The 24991-nt window shown below is 47.5% G+C and overlaps 1 protein-coding gene across 2 annotated transcripts in view; it reads right to left on the bottom strand.

The window, feature by feature from the left end:
• Nucleotides 1-9918: 9918 nt before the first annotated feature.
• Nucleotides 9919-24991, bottom strand: part of TCEA3 (transcription elongation factor A3) — a 37494-nt gene continuing 22421 nt past the window's right edge. For both annotated transcript variants that reach the window (XM_055139808.1, XM_055139809.1), the window contains exons 6-11: nt 24075-24238; nt 23861-23916; nt 19967-20122; nt 15707-15853; nt 13001-13072; nt 9919-10130 (exon numbers count right to left, since the gene is read on the bottom strand). In XM_055139808.1, coding sequence (XP_054995783.1) covers nt 10122-10130; nt 13001-13072; nt 15707-15853; nt 19967-20122; nt 23861-23916; nt 24075-24238 — 604 coding nt within the window. In that variant the 3' untranslated portion in view covers nt 9919-10121. The remainder of the gene's footprint in view (nt 10131-13000; nt 13073-15706; nt 15854-19966; nt 20123-23860; nt 23917-24074; nt 24239-24991) is intronic.

Genomic DNA, 24991 nt, shown 5'->3' with positions numbered 1-24991 from the left:
CCAGCAGGGCTCCCTTTTCATCCCTACTCTGACAGATTGCTTTGCAAGCTTTCTTAGGCTTTACTCACAACCCCCTTGCTCTATTGTTGTAGTTCCTTCTTTGTTGTCTGCTGTTTCTTTCATTCCTTAGGCCTGCCTCCTGTGAGTTTGTGCTTTTCTCTTTCTTCACTTTGGACCCTCCAGCAGGTGGAGAAGAGTAAAGGCCGAGTGGATGGAAAGCATGACTGCATTTGATGCCTCCTGGGTGGTAGGGGAGTAGGGGAGCAGGGGAGGAAAGACAGTGGGTGAGGGGCTTCCTGTTACAGCCTGCAGCTGACTCTAAGGAGTGGGGTCACTGGAGGGGGAGGTAGCTTCCTGCCCCATTGTTCAGGACTCCATTGTTTCCCAGGAATACTTCGCATATGTGGGTTTTCAATAACCGGCTCGGAAAGCTGTCTTTGCCCCCATCATTCAGCAATGAGCACCTATCTACTGTGTGTAGAGGCAGCAGTGGAAACCATGACCTGGGAAAGAGTTAGGAGAATGAGCCATTTGGCCGCAGCTTCCAATTTAGGCTTTTGTGGTTTTGTATGGTTGGTTTTTTTTTTTTCAAAGTGGATGATGCAACCCAGGGCCAACATATACAAGGTATATTCTCTCCAAATAGGGCAGGATATATCAGAGCCACCGAACAATCAGAAACCCTCCTTAGATATTCTTTTTTACTGGGGAGGTGGGTACACATCCAGTGCTGCTGAGGGCTTATTACTGTCTCTGTGTGCAGTGATCACTCCTGGCAGTGATTAAACCTAGATTGACCGCATGGAAGACAAGTACCTAAGTTGCTGTACTCTCCCTCTCTGATCCTCTCCTTATATATCCTTAAACTTGCTTTTTTATTAATAGGCTACCGTGCCTGTGGAACGCTATAAATTATTATATTTTTATAAATTCTTTTTGTCAACAGAACAATTGTGCTGTAATTCTTTTTGTTTTGTTTTGTTTTGGGGCCACACCTGGCAATGCTCAGGGGTTTCCCCTGACTCTGCACTCAGGGATCACTCCTTGGCGGGACTCAGGGACCATACAGGATGCCAGGAATTGAATGAAGGTTGGCCGCGTGCAAGGCATATGCTTGCTCTGGCCCCGATGTTGTAATTCTTGTATGAGAAACATTCATTAAAGATTTAAAACTAAGACTTAGGAGGTTGAAACAAGTGTATGGGAATTAAGACACTTGTATGCAGCTGACCCCAGTTCTATCCCTGATAAGGCATATGTCCCAGACATCAGGAGTTAACTCTTGAGCACAGAGCACTGCTAGTAATGGGTCAACACTGAAAAAAAAGTTAAAAGCTATGGGCCAGCGAAATAATATAGTGGCTAGAGTGTTTGCCTTGTACTCGGCCAACCTGGGTTTGATCCCTGGTACCCCATCTGGTTCCCCAAGTATCTCCAGGATTAATTTCTGAGCACAGAGCCAGGAGTAACCTCTGAGCATCACGAGGTGTGGACCTCAAAACTTAACAGCCTTGTAGTGTGGGGACAGGGAATAACTATACAGGCTAGTGCATATGATTTGCATGCAAGAGCCCCAGGTTCAGTCCCTGGCTCCACATGGTCTCCAGAACCCTGCTGAGTACTGAGATGGGGAATAATCCCTGAGTATTGCCAGGTGCATCCTAAAATTAAAAAATAAACAACTGTACATAAGCCTTGGGTGGAGCTCATAATAGAGCACCTGCCTTGACTCTGGCACTGCAAAACAATTAAAATTGTCCTCAATATTTATTATCTTGTTTTGTTATCTCTTCATTTTCATCTATACATGGACCATTAAACAAAGTCGAAATATCTCAGGCTTCTCTTGACCCCTGCTCGGAGCAGAGTCTGAAGCCTCATCAGCACAAGATATTGGGGACATGGAGGTACTGTGACTTGCTGACAACCATTGCAGCCCAAGTGCTATAGTATACGGGGAGCTAGTTTGAGCCAGGAAGGAGGTGGACTTGTGGGTCAGGGAAGGAGGCTTCATAGAGGAGGTGACATCTGAGCTGGCTTGCACAGGCTGTAGGAGTTCTGGAGGTGGACAAAGAGGGGAGGGAAAGCATTCCAGTCTTCAAGAACAGCATGTGTGAAGTCACGTAGGCGTGAAAGGACAGAGCTTTCCCAGAATGGCCAGGATTAGGTATGACTAGAGGGAAGAGTGTGGGTGGATGGCAGGGGGAGAAAGAGCAGGGACAGTCCCCTATGTCCCCTCACTGGCCTGGCCTGTTTTGTCTCTGCCTTGGCTGTGAATCAGCAAAGCTAGCGATGAGATGAGGTGCCGATGGGGGGCAGCCGGAGGGCTGGCCATGGGGTGAGAAGAGCAGATTGACTCTGCAGGGGGAGAGGGAGAGGGGAGGATTGCAAGGCTCTCTGTGCCTCCTGGATTTCAGCTGGTTTTCTCCTGAGAGAATCAACACTTCTTAAAAATATAAACAGTTGCATTAAAAATGTACAACAAACGTATTGATTATTGTTTTGCCTACTTAAAAGCATCAACTCATCCACCCTCATTTACGGAACATGTTTATTATGTCCCTATTCTGCATCAGACTCTATGTGAGAGATAGGAACGCCACCCTCACGATGACTGTCTGGTTGCAGGGAGGCTGAAATGGGAGAATAGCTAAAAAACAAACAAACAAAGATAAAAACAAACCCTCAGAGGTCCATGGGCATCCCATGGCCAGCATTATTGTGAGGGAGGGAACATTCATCACAGGTGCTCTAGAGCCATATAGCACAGTGGCGCAGTATCCAAATGGGAGCCTGGGTTCAAACCTAGAGCCTGCCTCAGAGAAGCAAATTACTCTGAACTCTGGTTTTCGCCATCTGCAAAAAGTGTAATATCATTCACAGAGAAAAGTAGGCTTGTGCTTGCCACGGTCTGGGGATGGTGCATTGTTTAATAGGGATAGAGGTTCTGTTCTGCAAGATGAAAGAGTTCTGAGATTGAACAACAATGTAAATGAATTCTATTTACATTTAAATGTGGCTAAGATGGTAAATTGTATGTTTTATGCATGTATATGTATTATAATTTCAAAAGTATAATTATATGAACCTCAAGTATGATCTGAGGGTTAGTTGACACCATGTAAAGTATTCCCCTATACCCATAGAAATAACAGTTCACATTATTCTTATTTTGTGTCAGGCATGTACCTAATGATTTCCCACTATAACTCTCTAAAATAGGTGCTATGAATACCACCATTCTACAGATGAAAAACTAGATCAGGGCCAGAGACATAATACAGGAGTTAAGGCGCTATCCTTATATATTGCCAACACCAGTTGGGTCCTTGTCACCACATATGATTCCCCAAGCACACCAGGAGTGATCCCTGAGCACAGAGCAAAGAGTAAATCCTGTCACTGCTGAGTGTGGCCCAAGAATAAAAGGTCTGAACAGAGAGAAGCAAGGAGGGAGGGAGAAAGGAAAGGGAAAGAAAAAAACAAGAAAAGAAAAAACTAAAAAAAAAGTATGGGGAAGTCACATAATATGCACTGTCATGCAAATAAATCATTATCATGGTAGAGCACTGTGGAGTTGACAAACCATCTCTTGTGGCCAGGTGATCAAAGAATATGAGCTTTTTTTTTTCCTTTTTAGGTCACACCCAGCGATGCTCAGAAGTTACTCCTGGCTCTGCACTCAGGAATCACTCCTGGCAGTGCTCAGGGGACCACATGGGGTGCCAGGGATCAAACCCAGGTCAGCCACGTGCAAGGCAAAAGCCCTGCCTGCTGTACTATCGCTCTGGCCCAGAATATGAGCAATTGTGGTGAGGCTTGAAAAATGGGCAAGAGATGGACTGAGAGAGGGATCAGAATATGTAGTGGGAAGGGCTACTGGGTTTGCTTTTATTTTTGTTTTATTTGTGTGTGGGGGGGGCACTCACGCGCGTGCACGCTCAGGGCTTACCCCTGGTTCTGTGCTCAGGGATCACTCCTGGTGGGATGAAGGGACCATAAGTAAAGGGTGCTGGAGATCCAACCTGGGTCTGCACGCAAGGCAAATACCCTACACCCTGTAGTATCACTTTGGCCTTGATCTGTTAGATTTTTTTTTTTTTTTTTTTTTTTTTTGCTTTTCGGGTCACACCTGGCGATGCTCAGGGGTTACTCCTGGCTCTTCACTCAGGAATTACTCCTGGCGGTGCTGGGGGACCATATGGAATGCTGGGAATCGAACCCGGGTTGGCTGCGTGCAAGGCAAACGCCCTACCCGCTGTGCTATCACTCCAGCCCTATCTGTTAGATTTTTGAAACCAGGACAAATATCTTAGGCTGGACTCTAAGGAATAGCAGAGGTAGAAGAGAAAAACCATCAAAAAACAAATGGTTTGGGTTTTGTGAGTTTTGATCCTCACCCAGCAGTGCTCAGGGGTTACTGACTCTCTGACTCAGGAATAATTCCTGGTGGTGTTTGGAGGTCATATGTGGTGCCAGGGATCTAACTCGAGTAGGCTAAGTGCAAAACAAATACCTTACTCTCTCTACTATCTCTCCCACCCAAAGATAGGCAGATCAGGGGAGCTTTGAAAGTCAAAGTGTCTAATTTTATTTGCTAGCTTCTGGAAATCCTCTTAAGTCGATTTGCAGGTGTAGGGATGGAGAGAGGGGTGATATTCAGAACCACAGAGGGAAGCTATGATAGGTAGTGCTTTGAATTAGGAGACCAGAGGAAGACCTTCTCTGTCCTAGGGAAAAGAAAACCTGAAAGACATTGTTGATCTTGACAGCAATTGAGAAAAGGGTGAGATGAGGGAGAGCCTAGAGAATCAGTAGCTGGTAAAGTGAAGACGGTAAGGGGAAGGGTCAAAGATGGTTCTAAGTAATGGAACGTTTGACAAGTAAAAAAGACAGAAGAAAGAACTTAAGAAACAATGTGAGTTTAATTTTCAGGTTACGTTGAAAGAACCAGAGGAATTCTTGGAGGATATGTCCATAAAGACATTTTTTCAGTTTTGAGTTAAAAAAGGAAAACCTTGGAGCCAGAGACTTAGTACAGTGTTTGCCTTGTACACAGCCAACCCAGGTTTGATCCCAGGCACCACATATGGTTCCCTGAGTCTGCCAGGCATGATCCCTGAGTGTAGAGCCAGGAGTAAGCCCTGACTATACAAAACACTCAGGGCTAAAGAAAGAGATTTGATATTCCTGTCCCCCTCCATCTCTCTCTCTCTCTCTCTCCCCCCCCCGCTCTCTCTCCCCCCTTTTGTCTCTCTCACTCTTGCTCTCTCCCTCTCTCTCTCCTCTCTCTCTCTTCCTTTCCTTTTGGGCAATATAATTTGCAGCACAGAAGTACAGATACTGGGGGCTGGAGCAATAGCACAGCGGGTAGGGCGCTTGCCTTGCACGCGGCCAACCCGGGTTCGATTCCCAGCATCCCATATGGTTCCCTGAGCACCGCTAGGAGTGATTCCTGAGTGCAGAGCCAGGAGTAACCCCTGTGCATCACCTGGTGTGACGCAAAAAAAAAAAAAAAAAAAAGAAAGAAGTACAGATACTGAAAGATTATCAGGTATATCCCTGTGCCTGCCATAAAGGTGGTGGGTTGGCGGGAGGGGCTTGAGGGAAGCTGGGGACATTGGTGGCAGGAAATATACACTGGTGAAGGACAGGTGTTGGAATATTATAGGACTGAAACCCAATTATGGACATCTTTTTAATTGTATATTTCACTATGATTCAATTACAAATTTTGTAATCAAATTTTTAAAAATGATAAAATTTAAAAAAAAAAGAAATTTGATAATCCATATAAGACCGCTAAGAATTCCCATGTGAGACAGTATTTTAGGTTCCTGTTACCTTTGGACATGTCTTCATAATTGTTCACGGGTTTTTTAATGTGCTTGTCTGGATTTTATTTTTGTTCTGTTTGGGGGCTACACCCAGCAGTGCTCATTGCTTACTTACTCCTGAGTCTTCACTTAGAGATTACTCCTGGTGGGGCTCAGGAGGCAGCCAGGATCAAATCCATGTTAACCAATTGCAAGACAAGCACCCTACCTGCTGTACTATCACTCCAGCCCCCTGTACTTTTGTTTTCAAAGTCTTTTGATCATAAGATTCTGGAAGACCCTTCCTCCATCTCAAGCATGTTACCTGTCTCTGAACTCACGTAACCTTGTCTTTTTCCTCTTGTAAGGTAACAATCATCTCTCCCCAGAACCCTTCCTGGGTCACTAAATAGTCTCTTGCCACTCACCATTAATATGGAGGAAGAGGAGGCTGGAGTGTTACTACAATGGGTAGGGCGTTTGCCTTGCATGTGGCTGACCTGGGTTTGATCCCCAGCATCCCGTATGGGACCAGGGAGCACGGCCAGGAGTAATTCCTGAGTGCAGAGCCAGGAGTAACCCCTGAGCACCACCGGGTGTGACATCTCCCCCCTGCCTCCAAATAAAGCAAAAAAAAAAATACAAAGGAGACAGAGTCAAACCACATTTTAGCTAACACTACGTGCAGGCTGTATGACAAGGAGGAGTGCGGCTCAGCCAATGTGACTGGGGCACAAAGTAGAGGAGTGAGACTGAGGCCAGCCCTGAAGGCCCTATAGGCCCTGCTAAGAGTAAAGGGGGGAAACGAGAGGTTTTTAAATGAAGATGGTGAAGGGAAGGGCAGTAACATGATCAGATTTTCCATTATGAATGCCTGTCCTAGAGGGCAAAGAAATAGCAGGAATTGGAGTGAGTCCAGAGAGGACCCAAGAAGCACAGTTGGGAGGGTATTGCTGCCTGGTGATGAATACAATCTGTGTCCTTTTGTGAGTGTAGATGCGGAGATGTGTGGACTAGAGCCGACTTGTTCTTTTGCTGTTTAATCTGACTCATCTCCTTTGCAAACAGTAAGGTTATTGAAGGTGGAGATTCAGTTTTGCAATTTTTCCTATGCTGTGAGTGAGTCCCTGTGTCACTGGGAACACAATGGATACTTAGACTGTGAAATTGCCTTAGGGGGCTACCTGTATAAAATCCCAATTTATTTATTAAATCCCATTTATTGACATTATATGACAGTGGTTGCTATGGTTTCTCAGCCTTTGGATGGTGGGGGGGATAGTAATGCAGAGAATTATCAAACTTTCTGGCTTTTTTTTTTTAATTTTGGAGGGGGCTCACACCCAGAAATGCTCAGGAGTATTTCTGCCTCTGCACTCAGAAAAACTCCTAGCAGTGTTCGGGGGACCATATGAGATGTTGGGAATTGAACCCAGGTCAGCCATGTGCAAATCAAGTGCCCTGCCTGATGTAGTATCATTTCAGCCCCTCTCTGGCTGTTTAAATATTTCATATTCAAAAGCATAGCCTGTGGACCAGCAGCCAAGAGCTTGTTAGAAATATAAAATCTCAGGCCTCATCCCAGAACCACTAGATAAGCATCTGTATTTTAACACAACTCCCAGAGAATTCCCATCCATCTTAAGTTTAAGAAGCACCTGGGTATCCAAGCAACAGGGTGTTACATTTGTACTGCAGATGGAGCATTGATCACGTCCTGTCTGGTGTGGAAGTCTGCGCCTCTGCTTTTTATCCGTACCAGGTTTGGAATTCATGGAAGTTAGGTGATGAGCATTGTGCATAGTTCTGAATCTCTCATAGCATCCAGCACAATGACAAGAAGCAGAGGATTGGGTTTTGCTCCTGGTTCTGCCATTGATAAGCTGTGTGTCTTATATCTTGAGAGGAACTTCTATCCTTTTGCGGGGAGGTCTCCTAAGCAGTGGTCAGGGGACCACTCCTGGCAATGTTTGGCCTACTGAGCCAGCAGTTCGGCCCTAGGGCCCAAGAGGTGGTGCTTGGTGGCCCTTTGGTGCTGGGGAGCTCTAGATCTGCTCCGGTGGTACTTGGGCGCCTCCAAGGTCCCACGAAGTGCTGGGTATGGAACTGGGATTGGCTGTGTGCAAGGCATATGCCCTAATCCCTGTGTTCTCTTCTCAGCCCTCTAGCCCTTCAGATCTGTCTGGTGAAAAAAACGGAAGATGATGCCAATTGTCTGGGTTTTTTTTTGGAGGGGTTGGCTTTTTGGGTCACACCCGGCGATGCACAGGGGTTACTCCTGGCTCATGCACTCAGGAATTAACTCCTGGCGGTGCTCAGGGACCCTATGGGATGCTGGGAATCAAACTTGGGTCAGCCTCATGCAAGGCAAATGCCCTACCCACTGTGCTATCGCTCCAGCCCCCAATGTCTGTTTTTTACCGGCCATATCCACAGGATTGCAGCACTTGGCTGGTGGAAGGAGGAAGGCAATAGCAAGTTCCACAGTAAATGCCAAAAGTGTATTAGGAATCTGTGTCTGAATTTACCATAAAAGCTTTCCTCAGGGTGAACAGCAGCAGACGGAAACACAGCAGCCTCTGAACAATCACCCCATTAAGTAGGCACTAGGGCCACTCCCACTCTTGACCAGTAAAACTATGGCTTTGAGAGGTTACGTGACTTGTCCAAGCTCTTATCATGTCAGCCTTTTTGTGAAACTGAGTCTAAGAGACTCCGTCAGAAACAAAGAACCAGGGCGCATATGCTGCCTGAGCCCATGTGTTGTTCGTACCCACATGGCCAAGCACATGAGGTGTCTGAGCACATGTGTCGCCCGCATCTCCCCTCTTGAGATGTGTACTTTCATGATTTTGTGTCTAAAGCTCAGATGTGTGTAGGGGCTCTCTCCACCCTTGGAGAAGCCCACGTTCTCTCTTGAGCGCGTTACTCTTACTCTTCTCACTCCCACTTATGCCTTCCTCCTTCCCTCAAAAAACCTCTAAATAAAATCTGTTTACTTCTCACACAGAAAAAAAGAAACAAAGAACCAGACAGACCCTCCAGACATGCTCCAAAAGTTTCCAGTAGATTCCAGCTTTGCCTAAAATTCCTATCAGCTTAAAAATCTATCCAAGGGCCAGAGAGAGAGAGAGAGCACAGAGTATAAGGCAGGTAAGGCACTATCCTTGCACACAGCCTACTTGGGTTTGATTCCCACAAATGGTCCCCCAAGTCCTGCCAGGAGTGATCCCTGAACACTGTCAGTAGTAAGCCCCGAGTACCACCTTGTGTGACCCAAAAACAAAACAAAAAATCAAAGCTAGTCATGCCATCCCGTGATGGTTAGTCTCCAATGATGCCATCACTGGAGAGTCACCCAAGGCCTCTTGTGCCTGGCAGACTCCCTCAGAAACCTGTGCCACAGATGGAACTGTAAGTTCTGCAATGTCAAGGCCTGGGCATGTTTTAACAATCAAGGCCTCTCAACGTCCTGAACTTCAGTAGGTACCACTGTTCTCTTCCCCCAGAAAGCTAGAGCTCATAGCTCACAGTTTATTCCCTATTCCAAGGGACCAGGTCTGAACTCCTCAAAGGCCTCTGAAGCCAGCCATGAACAGGGAACAGCAGAGAGTTTGGAAAGAGGTGAGAGATAGGAAAGAAATCTTGCCACATGGCATGAAAGTCCCACCTGCTGAAGCCAAACCACACATCTACTATTCCACACATATGCCTCTGGGGAGGCATGGGGTGAAATCTGTGTCAGCCTGATATTTTTGGTTCAAAATATAAAAGTCTGAGAGGTTGCAGTGTAAGGGACGGGATCAAAGCAAATATCTGCCAGTGACTATAAAAGACAGTACCTCTGGGGCCAGAGAAATAGTACAGTGGGGAGGGTACTTGCTTTGCATGTGAGTGACCTGGCTTCTATCCTCGGCATCCCAATGGTCTCCCATGCACTGACAGGAGTAAATCCTGAGTGCAGAGCCAGGAGTAACCCCTAAGCATCACTAGGTGTGGTCCCCAAACCAAAAATAAACAAAGAGAGAACTCAGCTAGGAGGTCCTGGTCTCCGTGCCCCTATAAGAGGTTAGTCAACTCAGACATTAGCAGTCTGCCCAAATTAGCTTCCCTGTTAGCCATTTGTCATTAACAACTGATAGTTCATTTTCAAAAGAATTCTCCCTCCAGTTCCTCCTACCCCATTCAGAGTTCAGCCGTTTTCTTCATTTTAAATTTTATTTTGTTTCTCCAGTTAGGATGGCTTAGTACTTCCTCCTTTATTCTTCCTCCTCATGTTTGCTGAGATTCTGGCTGGCAGTTCTATCAGCAGAACTGTAAAACCAAAAGGGCAACAATATTTCAGAGTTTTCTCTGTGTGACTGAAGAGGCAGGGGTTCGGGGTGGAGAAAAGAACACAGAAGGTGGGGTCTGGAACACCACAGACCACAAGGTGCTGCCTACTTTCACGTAGCTGTGCGCTCTTGAATGACACATCACTCACCTGTACAAGGCTGGCCAGTGGGAGAAGGTTCTCGGGAAAGAAATGAAATTTGACATTGGGCCTGTGGTTGGTTTTTAAGTCATGGTAAAACTAACATTGTATTACTAAGTGCTCGCTTGGATTTTAGGGTTCCTGGAAGGCAATGAGCCTAACTGAAAATGTCAGTCAGATAGTCACCACCTCAAGTGGGCCCTGCCTCTGCATTCAGTATAAAAGAGGGAAGAGGAGCTGGATCTGGAGCAGAATGTCCTTTCTCCAGCAGTAAAGAGAAAGAGAGCTGCTATGTATTTAGCACTTACTCTGGGTCTAGAAGTATAAGCATGTATAATCGCTCTGTGTGTGAGTGTGTGTGTGTGTGTGTGTGTGTGTGTGTTTCCAGGAATTGAAGTTAGGTCTTCTATATGTAAGTTACATCTTCTATATGCAAGGTTTTCCCACAGAATCATATCCCTGGCACTAACATGTACACCCAGCCATGCGCTGTTTGCCAAGCTCTCTCCCTGGGGTAAGAGTGTGTCTACCTGGAAGCAGGAGAGGTTTTCTTTTCCCAATTTAGCAAAGATGCCAGATGAGCACTATCAGAGGCCCTGTTAATGCTTAATGTGCACTCTCTTCTCTAATCCTTGGAATAGCTTTGGAGCTGGAAATCGATGCCCCCATTTTAGAAATGAGGAAATCCCATCTTAGAGAGTTTGGGTCACTTATCTAGCTTACTTTGTAAGTAGTAAAAGCTTGGCTTTGAACCTGATGTTCTAAACCAGTATTTCTGAACCTTTTTCCAACTGTAGTCTCCTTCCAACCTTTTTTCCTTCCTGTGGATTTCCTGTCCTACCAATCAGACCCCTAGTCTCATGATGTGCTCCCACTAGTTTTTTCACCTGTGGTTCTTTGGAATACCCTGGGGACCTACGGGCAGCTGCATGGCTATTGGTTGAGAAACATTACTCTGAAGCACTGGCCCCATCTCTAAGTACTCAATAAGTGAACATGGAAAACATCTAACCATCTGGCTTTTCCTTTAAACGTGGGGCAGGTCTGAGAGGCTGTGGCTCTTGAAACCCTTGGTAAGACTGTAGGAAAGTCAATCAAGAATTTGGAGCATTGGGGCCAGAGTGATAGTACAGCGGGTAGGGCATTTACCCTCCATGGAGCCAACCAGGTTCAATCCCCCACATCCCGTATGGCCCCCCAAACACCGTCAGGAGTAATTCCAGAGTGCAGAGCCAGGATTAAGCCCTGAGCATTGCCAGGTGTGCCCCAAAAGGCAGAAAAAAAAGAAAGAAAGAAAGAAAGAAAGAAAGAAAGAAAGAAAGAAAGAAAGAAAGAAAGAAAGAAAGAAAGAAAGAAAGAAAGAAAGAAAGAAAGAAAGAAAAACAGAAAGGAAGAATTTGGAGCATTGTCTTACAGAGTCATAACTGTGACTTTATGCTGGTTAAGTATTAGGGTATCTCTTTTTTCTTTTCAAGAGTTATATTTTGGGGCTGGAGTGATAGCACAGCAGGTAGGGTGTTTGTCTTGCTTTGTTGTCGCGGCTGACCTGGGTTCGACTCCTAGCATCCTATATGGTCCCCAGAGCACTGCCAGGAGTGATTTCTGAATGCATGAGCCAGGAGTAACCCCTGTGCATTGTGGGGTGTGACCCAAAAAGAAAAATTTTTTTTAAAAAAAGGAAAAAAGAGTTATATCTTACATGAACATTCCTTACAGTTGTTGGCAAAGTTTATGTGCAAATATAGTAAACTTCACGTCAACCATGGGGAAAAGGCATGAGTTATCATTAGTCTTTTGCCCAGGGTCACACACAGCGAGTAGGGCAGTGACGACCTGACATCCCGACTCTTGACTCCCAGTCCTGGGCTCATTACTAAGTACCTGGGAATTTCTGGAAACCAGCAGCCTGCCTGGGACACACAGTCACCTAGGCCTGAACAATCAGATGGCACTAAATGTGACAGTAACCATGAGATTGCTCTCACTTCTTTTAGAAGATAAGGTTGGAAGGTAGGAGTCTTGGCTTAGCTCCCATGCCTGAAAATCACGAGTCCTGCCTTTGTGGGGGCTGATGGAGTCAGGATGACAGTCTTGGAGAATGGAACACTTCCAGGACTATCTTAGGGAGGGAAAATGGCCTGGGAGCATTGTGGTGTGGTGTGTGTATGTGTGTGTGTGTGTGTGTGTGTGTGTGTGTGTGTGTGTAAATGCTCCACTGACAGGACTCACCCTTTCTCTCATGTCTGGCTGTGATGTGACATTCTGGCAATTCAAAGGAAATGGCATCTGTGAAAGCACTTTGCAATGAGGTGTGGCCCAAATGCAGAGCACCATTGTTTTTCCTTCCCTCAGTGGATCTCAGGAGGCTCATTCTGTCTGTACTCAGATGACAAACTCGCCTGTTGGTGATCGAATGTGGGCTGCAGCTGTCACCCCAGCTAGGTGCCCTCCAAAATGAAAACATGCCGTGCACTCTCCCCACCTCCCTACCAGCCGCCACTATCTCCAGCTCTGCACATCCACATTGTCTAGGCTGGCAAGACCTGCCCCATGCATGTGGCCCCTTCTGTGCTGTGGTTATATTGCTCCTTCTGTGGGCAGCATCCATGGTGGGGAGGAGAAGAAGAGAGAGAGAGAGAGACAGACACACAGACAGACAGGCAGACACAGAGACACAGAGAGAGACACAGAGAGATCCATGCATACAGACCTTCCAGCGGTTGCCGCATTCATTGCATAAGACAAAGGTAGTCATGGGCTCATCAGCACTACGTGTCTGCACCTGAGAGAGAGTGAGGAAGGGGCGCATCGTGAGTCACTCCACTACCCTAGGCACTGCCATTGCTCCCACCGCCTTCAGGAACAGATCTGAATCCTACATTCCAGGGCTCAGCACATTATTCCAGCCTCACTCTGGCAATTCTATCAGTAAGAACTTCCTAATAGGTCATGACCTCTTACAGGCCCATCTGCTCAATCCTAGTTTCTCACTGGCTTAATCTGACCCATGTGCACTTTCCTCTTTTTTTTTTTCTTTTTGGATCACACCCAGTGATGCTCAAGGGTTACTCCTGGCTCTGCACTCAGGAATTACCTCTGGTGGTGCTCAGGGGACCATATGGGATGCTGGGAATCGAACCCAGGTCAGCCGCGTGCAAGGCAAACGCTCTACCCGCCATGCTATCGATCCAGCCCCCCATGTGCATTTTCACTCTTGTTTCTGGTCCTGAATTGATCTCTCTTCTCTTGCCCCAAGACTCATCTCCTATAGGAAGTACACCCTGACTCACCACAGCACAGTCTATTTGAATGGGCCTCCCTGGTTGAGGACTCACATGAGCTGGAAGCACCCTTAGAGCTCACATAGCTTGGGCCGCAGAGATAGTACAGTGGGAAAGGTGCTTGCTTGTCTTGCACGTGGCTGACCTAGTTCGATCCCAGAACCACATATGGACTGCGAGCCAACTAGGTGTGATTCCTGAGCACAGAGCTGGGATTAAGCCCTAAGCACCTGTAGGTCTGGCCCCAAAACAATTTAGAAAAGTCATTTAGTTCACTACTTATTTATTTCTTTATTTTTTGTTATTTGGAAGGGGGGTTGTTGTTGCTGTTTTGGTTTTTGGCCACACCCAGCAATGTTCAGGGGTCATTCCTGGCTCTACATTCAGGAATTACTGCTGGCCATGCTCAGGGACCATATAGGATGCCAGGGATTGAACCCAGGTAGCCACATGCAAGACAAGGACCCTACCTGCTGTTTAACTCTCCAGCCCCATTTATTATTTGTTTGGGGGCAACATTTGGCATTGCTCAGGGGCTACTCCCACTCAGTGCTCAAGGGTCACTCCTGGGATCATGTGATAGCAGGAATAAACCCAGATCTCCTCATGGCAAGTCTGCACCCTGCCCTTTGAGAAGTCTCCCCAGCTTCACTGCTTATTTCACAGGTGGGATAACTGAGCCCAGAGAGGAAGAGAGATTCTAAGAGCATTGGAGCTATTTCAATATTTATGCCTTCTGATTTATCGTCTCCTTAACCAAACCATTTGGGTATACCAACACACACACAACCCCTGGCACTTCCGGATCCAATAATTGTTCTGATTTTCTATGGCAAGCCCTAGATTGTCCCTGACATATAGCAAGTTACTGTGCTGACATTCAGCTATGAAGGATGGTATCTGGGAGGCTGTGGTGCAGGAGGGTGTCCCCGGCCAAGGAATGAACCCAGCCAGCCAGGAGGACAAGCTTGGGAGAACTTTGTCCCCGGAGATACAGACACCTGAGGGAGAATACCAGGAAGCACACCGCATGGAAATATGCTTGGCAGAGAGCAGAAGAGAGCAACAACACGCCCACCTCTCACAGAGGCGTTCTCCAAGGCCATTCTGCTGGATGCCAGGCCGAGTGTCCTCTGTGTGGCCATGAACCGACTATGAGTAAGGCTCTTGATAACTCCCTCTTACCAAATAGATGGCCAAATAAAGAGATTCAAGAATGTACTGAATGCCAACTAGAATCCAAGAATATGGGACCATAGCACAGCAGGTAGGGCATTTGCCTTACACGTGGCCGACTTGGGTTCGATTCTTCCATCCCTCTCGAAGAGCAGGCAAGCTACCGAGAGTAGCTTGCCTGCACAGCAGAGCCTGGCAAGCTACCCTGGCGTATTCGATATGCCAAAAACAGTAATAACAAATCTCACAATGGAGATGTTACTGGTGCCCGCTCGAGCAAATCGATGAACAATGGGACAACAGCGCGACAGTGCTATGGTGTGCTGGGAATTGAAATCCAGGTCTGCTGCCTGCAAGGCAAGCGTTCTTCCTGCTGTACTATCTCCCCTGCTCCTATTCTCTGGTTTTAAGTCTTTCAGAAGAAGGGCTTCCCCAGCTTCCCAAGGCTCCCCTCAGTGGAGCAAAGGTCAGACTTCAGTCGTAGACCTTGGGACAAATCCCTCTCTTAACTAAGCTGTCTGTATTGTAGGCAGCAAGATCTGGACATCATTGCTGTAATGACCCTTTGCCATGTTGGGCATAACCTTCAAAGTCTGACCCTTGTCGGAATGTAAATTTCCCTGTGTGTGAAATGAGAGAGCCTAGATTGATACTGGAAGTTTTCTTCTGGCCATCTGAGCCCTGTGAGTCTGTTTCTCTTGTAGTTGCTTTGTGGGCAGGTCAGAACACACTGGTCACTGCTCACAGACACAAACCTGGGTGATGTGGCATGCAGGAGAACATTTCAAGAGGCCACAGTATAGCAATTGGGGATACCAAGATGTACCCTTCTCTCTGCAGCCTGAAGCTTTATTTAGCCCATAGTCTCTTCCTGGATGTTCCCTACACTCTTTCTGATACTCCCTGCATTGGGAATACCTTCTCTTTCCCTCCCATGCTCTCCCTGCTTCCCCCCAGACCTGGTTATAGGTGCAGTTCTTCTTCTTGCATTTATTGCACTGGAAGAGGTCAGTGGTGGTACCGCCCGTCTTGGCCATCTGGTGCTCACGGATGGCCTCTTGAGTCATGGCATTCCTCAATTCCCTCAGTTCATCACTGGCCATTTCCTGGAGAGAAATAAATGTACCTTTCAGAGCTAGGGAGCTCCAGGGGTCCTGGCCCACACTTGGTCTCCAAGTGCCTGACCGGAAACGAGAGAAGTATGTTGGATGCACAAATACAAGATCCTGGAGAAAGACCTGGACCCTGGCTCTGCCCCTGCTGGAAAAGGGTGGCACATAATGTGTCTCCAGTCCATCTTTATGTGAGTCCAAAGTCAAATCTGGGGTGGGGTTCTGACTCTGCCACATGCAATCAGGCACATACAGGAAAGCAGAAAGCAAATAATCTCCACCCCAGAATCCACACTTGTTTGTACATTTCCTCAGATCTGCAACTCACTTGGTCAGTCAGCACCTTGGGTACCTATCTGAACCTTCCTGCTTGAGCTGAGATTCCCAGCTACCACCTGATCTTTGCTGGTCCCCTTATTCTTCCTGTCAGGACAGATCCAAGGCCTGTTCCAACTGTGATCACACTGCCATGTGCTCAGCGCATTATGCCAAGAGGGAACCTTGGGCTCAACTATCCATGGCTCTCAGCTGCTTCTTCCACCCAAGCAGGACTTGAAGCTCATGGGTGCATATAACTCACTGCTTACCTGTGGGTGTGGCACAGAACACGTTGGTCTCAGTTTTCATCAGCTCACTGGATGCTCACCTCTGTGTTATCTAGGTTCTTTCCTTCTCTACTCATTTCCCTTAAACCTCTGCCAGAGCAGAACAGAGGGTAAAACACTCCAATAAAAGTAATCCTAGTTAGGGTTGGTGTCAAGGAAAGGAGCGGAATCTCATATTAAAATGCGCATCTGGTTCTGGATCAGCATTTTCACTGTTGCTCTCTATCCTGACTCCTTAAGTCATGAAGAACAGAGTAGACACAAAGGTCAAGTGATGTTAACGAGCTGCTCACAACCGCATCAGGCCACTGGGGCTTCTTGATAAATCACAGATTCCATGAATTCAACATTTCAAGGTAAAAGCCCAGGAATATCACTTTTGTGTTGTTTTGTTTTGTGTCCACACCTGGTGATGCTCAGCTCCTGGCTCTTCACTTTAAGGATTACTCCTAGCAGTGCCCAGGGAACCTGAGCTCACTTCCAGGAATCAGACTGAGTTAACTTTGTGCAAGGCCTTACCTTCTGTACCAGCTCTGTAGGAATATAATTTTTACTTGCCCCCAAGTTATTTTTATGATTTTGGTTCACAACTAGTGGTGTTCAGGGCTTACTCGTGGTTCTATGCTCAGGAGTCACTCCTGGCAGTGTTTATGGGGGATCATATGTGTTGTCAAGGATTGATCTCAGGCCAGCAGGTTACAAGGGAAGTGCCTTAACCCCTGTACTGTCTCTCCAGCCCCAGCTTAAGATAGTTTTGTGGTTGTACTTTATGTTGTACTATACTGCTGCTCTGTCTTAAATTCAAGGGCTAGATCCTAATCAGTGACAGAGGAATATACAAAACTAAGTAAAAGCAAAGCCATATAAGCAAAGACCATTGACATCAATTTGTAGGAGTTTTCCAGATTTGAATACATTTGCTAATTCAAATGTATTGGAAGACCAGAGTTGTAGTCTAGCAGATAAGGTGCTTGCTTTGCCTTTAGCCCAACCCTGGTTTGGTTTACTGTAACACACATGGTCCCTTGAGCACAGAGCCAAAAACTGCTCTGCAGCATCACTGGGTTTGGCAAAAAACAAACAAACAAAAACACCAGAAAACAAAATGTAGGGGCGAAGAGTATAGCAGGTAAGGTGTTTGCTGTGCACACAGCTAACCCATGTTCGATTCTTAGCACCTCAAATGGTCCCCTGAGCCTGCCAGGAGTGATTCCTGAGTATAGAGACAGAAGTAAGTCCTGGGTACCACTGAGTGTGGCCCAAAAGACCAAATAATAATAATAATAATAATAATAATAATAATAATAATAATAATAATAATAATAAGAAGAAGAAGAAGAAGAAGAAGAAGAAGAAGAAGAAGAAGAAGAGAGTGTTGGCAGTACAGTGGTAGTACAGTAGGTAGGGTGCTTGCCTTGCATGCTGCTGACCAGGTTTGATCCTGGTACCCCATATGATTCCCCAAGCACTGTCAGGAGTGATTCCTGAGTGCAGAGCCAGAAGTAACCCCTAAGCATTGAAAGGTGTGGCCCAAAAACCAAAAAAAAAGAAAGAAAAATAAGAGAAAAGAAAGGGAAAGGAAGTACAAAGAATATGCAGAGACAGAGGCACCCGTGCACACAGCTCCGAGTGCCAGGTTCTTTCTATGGGAGCTCCCTGTTCTCTGAGCCAAGCAGAACTGCCAGCACAAGCCTAAGCCATTATTTTCTTATGGAAGAAAAAATCCTTTATTTAGGGGGCTGGAGTGATAGCACAGCGGGTAGGGCGTTTGCCTTGCACGTGGCCGACCCGGGTTTGAATCCCAGCATCCCATATGGTCCCTTGAGCACCACCAGGGATAATTCCTGGGTGCATGAGCCAGGAATGTGATGGAGAAAATTACAATTGTGAACACAGAGAGTTCAGATCTGTGCACACCAGGAATGTGCATTGCCAGGTGTGACCCAAAAAGCAAAAAAGAAATCCTTTATTTATGGAGAGATCCCCTGTATCTTCTGCATTTGTTTTCTTGAACATGGTCCCGGGTTGGGGTGGGAGGTATTTTTGGGGCCCAACAGCCTGCCCTGGCATTCCCTGTAGAGGACTGCTAAGTCCCTGGCTTGCTCCCTTGTTCTGGTGAGCCTCTTCTTGAGTCTGGACTGATAACCTCATTCTATGGCTTGTTGTAGGGAATAGTCTTGAGGTATGGGGCCAGAATTCATCCATGTCTCTGGATTGGCCAGCTGCTCTTATGAGACTTCTGGGGTCTGTCTTTGTCCTAATCTAGATGCCACGCTCTGTTCCAATCTGGTCCAGCTTACCTTGGGATCATAGGGATGCTAAGGATTGAATCCAGGTTGGCCATGTGCAAGGCAAGTGCCCTACCTGCTGTTCTATCTCTCTAGGTCCCCCAAGAACAATTTTAAAACATTTGAGTATCTGAGACACAGATGGGCACTTTTGGAGACATGTCAAGAGGCCAAAAAATACTGGCAACACAGAACACTGAGAAAACCATGGTAAACTCTCATGCCATGAGGCTGACAGAGAGGTGTGGCTCGATGCTGCTGCTGCCGGGCATCCCGAAAGAGGTCTGGGCATAGATCACAAGCCCAGGAAGAGGCCAACATTCAAAACTCAAATTATAGCGTCTAGAGAATTCTGCCTTCACACCACTGTGAGAGCAAAAATTGCACATCAGGGACTGGAGTGATAGTCCAATGGGCAGGGCATATGCCTTTCATGCAGTCAACCTGGGTTAGATTCCTGGTATCCCATATGGCCCCCAGAGCACCACCAAGAATAATTACCGAGTGCAAAGCCAGGAGTAACCCCTGAGCATTGCCAGGTGTGACCTCCCCCCACCCGCCCTCCCCAAAAGCAAAACCACAAAATTGCACATGAATCATAGATCTGAACTCTCTGTGTTCACAATTGTAATTTTCTCCATCTTGAACTGAGATGAGGTGGGGTGGAAGAGTCACCAATCTGGTTTGGGGGCAGAGCTGAGTAATGGGCTATATAGGACTGGCAGGCTAGGCAGGATAGGGAGGCAGAGATCAGAGCAGTGAGGAGAGAATGCTCCTTGGATAGATAGTTCTCATCCTGGCTTGACATGTGCTAGCTGTGTGTCTGAGCAAACCAGCTGCCACCCGAGTACTGCAAAGTACCACCCTGCAAAGCGTAGTTCCTGACCCCAGCATGCACCATTCCAACACCAGATCCTTCAACCGAGTGTCTACTTCCCTCCCAACCCATTTCCCTATCTGTAAAATGGGAATAAACGTTTCTGTCTCAGTTGGTCTAGATCATTAAAATTGGACCATACACCTACTGTGTGTTTAGTCCAACGCCAAGTGCCTGTCAGCCGTGTTCACTCCTCAGCTGCTTGAAGAGGGTCTGGCTAAGAAGCGGCCTGGCTCCCTTCACTGAGATTCTCAGGCTTAGAGCACCGGGCTGGGCCAGGCCTGCCCCCACCTCACCCTGCTCCAGGCCTGTCCTGGTCCTGCCCTTCCCCCTTTACCTCGGCTGTCATCTTGGCAATGACCCCAGCAGAGATGGCACCACGGAGCACGTTGCGCCTCAGGCCGGGGTTCCTGGGGTCCTTGAGGTTGCTGATGCGGCTGCGCACCCGGTTCCGGTACTTCATGTCCGTGCTCTTGAGTTCCTGGTAGATATGTGATTCGGTCAAGGGCCAGGCTGTCACTTGCAAGTGGGGAGCTTCATCCCGAAGCCCGAGGAGCCCTAGAGCCATCTCTTCCTTCTTTAGACTTGTACAGGGGTCGGGAGCCTTTGTGGCCCGACCTCCAGGCAGGACTCTCATGGGTATCTGGGGGTCAGCTATGCAGCAGCAACCAGCCTCCGTGGTGATGTCAGCTCACCGTGAGTACTTGGGTGGCAGGGACCCCAGAAACAGGCATGCCAGCTTTGTCTCAGCTGACTTCCGGTGAGTCTGATGATCTCTCTTTATTTCAGTTTCCCTATTTATGATATGTAGGATAACCCTAGGGACTCAGGGAGCTAAGCCTTAAGGTGCTAATGGTTGTGCCTAGCATTTAGGGCCTGATAGGATGACAGTGGCCAGACCAGAGAGAGGACTCAAAGGGCTGAGCACAGGCTTTGCAGGTAGAAGAGACCCAGGTCAATCCCCAGCACCACAGGGTCCCCAAAGTTCTTCCAGGAATGACCCCGAGTACTGATCCGGGAGTTACGCTAGGCACTCTAGGAGGGTAGGCACCCTCCTCAAAAAAAAAAAAGTGATGGTAATAAAGAAAATTTCTAGTCTGGATGGAGGCTACTGGAACTTGTACATCTAGTTGCCAAAAAAATTTTTTTAAAAGGCTAAAATTACAAGCCACATAGGCTCTAAGGAGCATTACAATAAACAAGCTTTTGCACTTGTTTAATCTGGTGTTTCTAAGAGATTGCAGTCCTTCCCACCTTTTCTCCTGCAAGACCTATTACCCTCTCATGAAAATCACCTTGGGATTTGATGCTGTCTCTCATTAACAGATGAGGAAGCTGAGGGTGCGGGCCTTTGCTCAAGGTCACAGAGCAAATTCCTGGCAGAGCCAGGGCTGGAAGCCAGCCCCCCTCCTAACGGTAATGCTCTCTCCACTCTCCCAGCAGGAAGTCGCTGGGCCACCGACCACAGAGAGCTCTCTGTCTAGACACCATCCCGGCCAGGCCTCCCTGGCCTCCACCCCTCCTCCCTTCTCCAGCCTCCCCAGGCGCTAGGGGAACGCAGCTGCATTTTCTTGGTCTCCCGGAGCCAAGCAGAATCAGGAAGATGAAGCCTTTGCTGGGAAAAAACGTGTACAAGAAAGAGTCTGCAGGGAACACAGGCAAATAGAAAGGGCTGACTTGCCAGGAGGGGAGGAGGAAAGGGGAGGCTATTTATTTTCCTTGTTACATGATTCTAACTTGCTGTACAAAATATATATATGCATATATATGTATATATATATGGTAGACAACAAATACACTATAATGCATTTGATTTGCTTCCTATTTTTTTGTTTTGTTTTTGTTTTGGGGCTTACTCCTGGCTCTGTGTTGAGGGGTCACTCCTGGCTCAGGAAACTGTATGTGGTGCCAGGAATCGAACCTGGGACTGCCATGAACCTGAGACTGCTGTACTATTTCTGGCCCACTGCAATGTCTTTTTTTGGGGGGTGAGGGGAGTCACATCCAGCGATGCACAGGGGTTACTTCTGGCTCTTCACTTAGGAATTACTCCTGGAGGTGCTCAGGGGACTGTATGGGATGCTGGGAATCAAACCCAGGTCAGCCGAGTGCAAGGCAAACCCCCTACCCACTGTGCTATTGCTCTAACTCGCCTCCCCCTTCCACTGCAATGTCTTTAAAGCCACAGTGATCCTCTGTGCTTCCCAGCACCACATGAACACCACCCATCCTACCCCCAGCGGAACCACCGGGTGTGGCCCAGAAACAAACCAAAAAGCCAACCAAACAATTGTGTCCGGGATTCCTAGAGGAGTGTTCCAGTTAGATCGGGGGAGACAACAGGGCCCACCACACTTCTAACAGCCTCTTCCTGAAACTGTCTCCTGTTTCCTGAGATCACAGGGGAGGACAAGGTGGGACACAGACCTGGGCGTCCTCGACTTCTCAGAAAAGCCCCCAGGAGCCCCACCGCCGCACATGAGTCCAGGGTCATCCTGTCAGAGCAGGACAAGGGCTCTTTAGGACACAGACCCTCCCCGCCCATCAACTTATGCTCGCCTGAGTTCGCTCTATCGGAGAACAAAGAGCAAAACGGCTGATGTAGGTGCCTTTGATTTCTTCCCCTTCAAAGGCCAGTCAAGCCACGGGGAGTGGGACGTGCAGGAAGGTAGAAAGGACCTCTTAGAAGGAATTTTCTGGAGAAAGCAAAGACAACTCAGGACCACTCTGACACCTATGTTCTTGAATCAACTGAGATGAAGAAAATGTACTTGGTGAGGCGTTAATAACGTTACTCATAAGCAACATGTGTTGGTTAATAATGAAATGATGGTGAAAGCAATGCCCAGGAGAGGTGCTGGCGGCTGAGAGGGTGGGCCTTGGGCAGGAGATGGGGGCAAGTTTTCCTGACCCTCCCAACAGAGTCCGTTGAGTTCCTTAGGAAGAGCCTGGGAGGCCACAAAAAAAGCCCAATTAGATCTCAGCATGATGCTTGGACCAGAGGATTCTTTGTGCCCCCTCCACATCTCTTTGACATGCAAAGCTTTGTCTTCCTGGAAAAGACATTCCACACACTCAGTCATTTAGTGGGGCGCAGTGGGGAAGGATTTCTTGTTCTCTAATACAAAAAGCTTTTGGTGCTGAGGGCCCATAAAATACAGGTGGTGGCCTCCTCTGTCTCCCCAGACCCCCATTTAGAGAGTGGGAGATGGGAAATGAGCGCAGGCTGTGGCATCCAAAGACCAAGGCTTTCAGTTCAGCTCGGACACCCACGGTCCTGCACCTGTGCCCCCCTCTGCAGAATGGCTCCCAGAACAGAGAGTGGTAAGCGGGTCAACTGCCTCTCACAGTGCAGAGGAGCCTGGCAGAGAATCCAAAACAGGATAGGACAGGGGCCGGAGCGATAGCACAGCAGGTAGGGCATTTGCCTTGCACGCGGCCGACCTGGGTTCGATCCCCGGCATCCCATATGGTCCCCCAAGCACTGCCAGGAGCAATTCCTGAGTGCAAAGCCAGGAGTAACCCCTGAGCATCACTGGGCGTGACCCAAAAAGAAAAAAAAACAGGATAGGACAGAAGAAGGGGGAAGCTAGCAGGAGCAAGGCTACATGACAACACAGTCCACGCTTGGTATGACATGGTCTGTTGTGCCTGGTCACAGAGCCCTTTGCTTCCAGAATCATCATTTTAGGTTCAACACCACCACCCCCCGCCCCCGCATTGTCCCCACCCCTTGGGCTGGAGAAAAAGTATAGCCTTGTACTTGCCTTGCATGCAGCGGACCCAGGTTCGATCTCCAGAATCCCATATGATGCCCCAAGCACTGCCAGGAGTAATTCCTTGAGTACATACAGAGCCAGGAGTAACCCCTGAGCATTGCCGGGTGTGGTTCAAAACAAACCAAAAGAAAAAGCCCTCTTAACTCTGCCATTTCTCTTTACTGTGTGAACTTGGGCAAGTCAATGAACCTCCCCGAGGTTACTTAATCTTCCCTGTGAAAGTGGGGTGTATCGGGGAGCCCGGCTTGGGGACTGTTTTCAACAGTGAATGATGTGCAGCTCCCAAACCGTATAACTGGAGACTGGCAGGTGCGGGACTCATCAGTGTTAGCAGAGGAAAGAGTCCTGGCCCTTGGGTCCCCAGAGAGCTATCCCGAATCTTTGCTCCTCCACCCTCCTGGGTTCCTTAGGCAGTGCAGACCCTCATAGCCCTGACATGGCTCAAGGATATGATCTTCGATTTCTGATGCCATCTTGTCACAGTTGACCCCATAGTCCTTGTAGTCATCTAAAAGAGATTCAGAAAACAGAGACATCAGCCCATGGAGCCATGGTGTCCCATACAACTCCCAGGACAGGGAAAGATGGTAGTGCCCTGACTTTAGGAAGCACTTCCTCTGCCCCACCCCGCCCAGTCTGGTCCACACCCTCTTACAACCCTCTTACCGTCTGCCTTTAGGGCTGCTGAGAGCATCTCCACGCACTTGTCCCGGACAGAATCCCCGGTGAGATAGCATGGTGCCAGGAGGCAGATGGAGGGGGCAAAGGTAGGGGTTAAGGGGCTGCTGGGTGTTTTGGGGCTCTCTGCTTTCGATTTGCTGCTGGTTGATCTGAGAATGACAGTCAGCAATAAACAGTGTGACATTAAGCAAATCAATCATTTCTTGAGCATCATACTAGATGTTTGCATTTAACTCTCCCAGCAACTCAATGATGTGGTTTGACTCTTATCCCCATTGAGAGCTGCATATTTTAGTGAATTTTAGAGACAGACACACTTAAAATAAGATGACTCAGGTCACAGACTTAGAAACCAAGAGAGCTAGAATCGAAACCCATGCAGTTGGAATTAGATATCTATTCTGTAAACCAGGGCTTCTTAAACTTTTTCCACAAGCCACCCCCCTACTTTTTTCCCCATGAGGAGAAACCCAGTGGTGTTCAGGGTTTACTCCTGGTTCTGGGCTCAGGGATCATTCCTGATAGGATTTGGACCATATGTGGGAATCAAACCAGAATTGGCTGTGTGCAAGGCAAGCATCATGCCATCGGTATTATTGTTCCAGCCCCAAGCCACTCATTTAATCCCAGAAATGTTTATGTGACCCCAGATATATAGGTATATAAATAGGCATATAAATCAAACATCTACTAATAATAAAACATAAATTGTTTATTTTAAAGCAACATTTCTAAAAGTTACACAAATCTGTATTGGGTTGCAACCCATAATTTAGTCTAGTTGAAGAATCTTGACTCTAAATTAGAGTGTTCAACCTTTTTTATGCCTGGAAATCAGCACCCATCCAAGAACTAGTTCACAGACCTCTGGTGGGGGCCAGAGAGATAGTACAGCAGGTAGG

Source organism: Sorex araneus, chromosome 5, assembly GCF_027595985.1.
Source record: "Sorex araneus isolate mSorAra2 chromosome 5, mSorAra2.pri, whole genome shotgun sequence".
NCBI classification, from domain to species: domain Eukaryota; kingdom Metazoa; phylum Chordata; class Mammalia; order Eulipotyphla; family Soricidae; genus Sorex; species Sorex araneus.
This window is presented reverse-complemented; position numbering and strand designations above follow the sequence as displayed.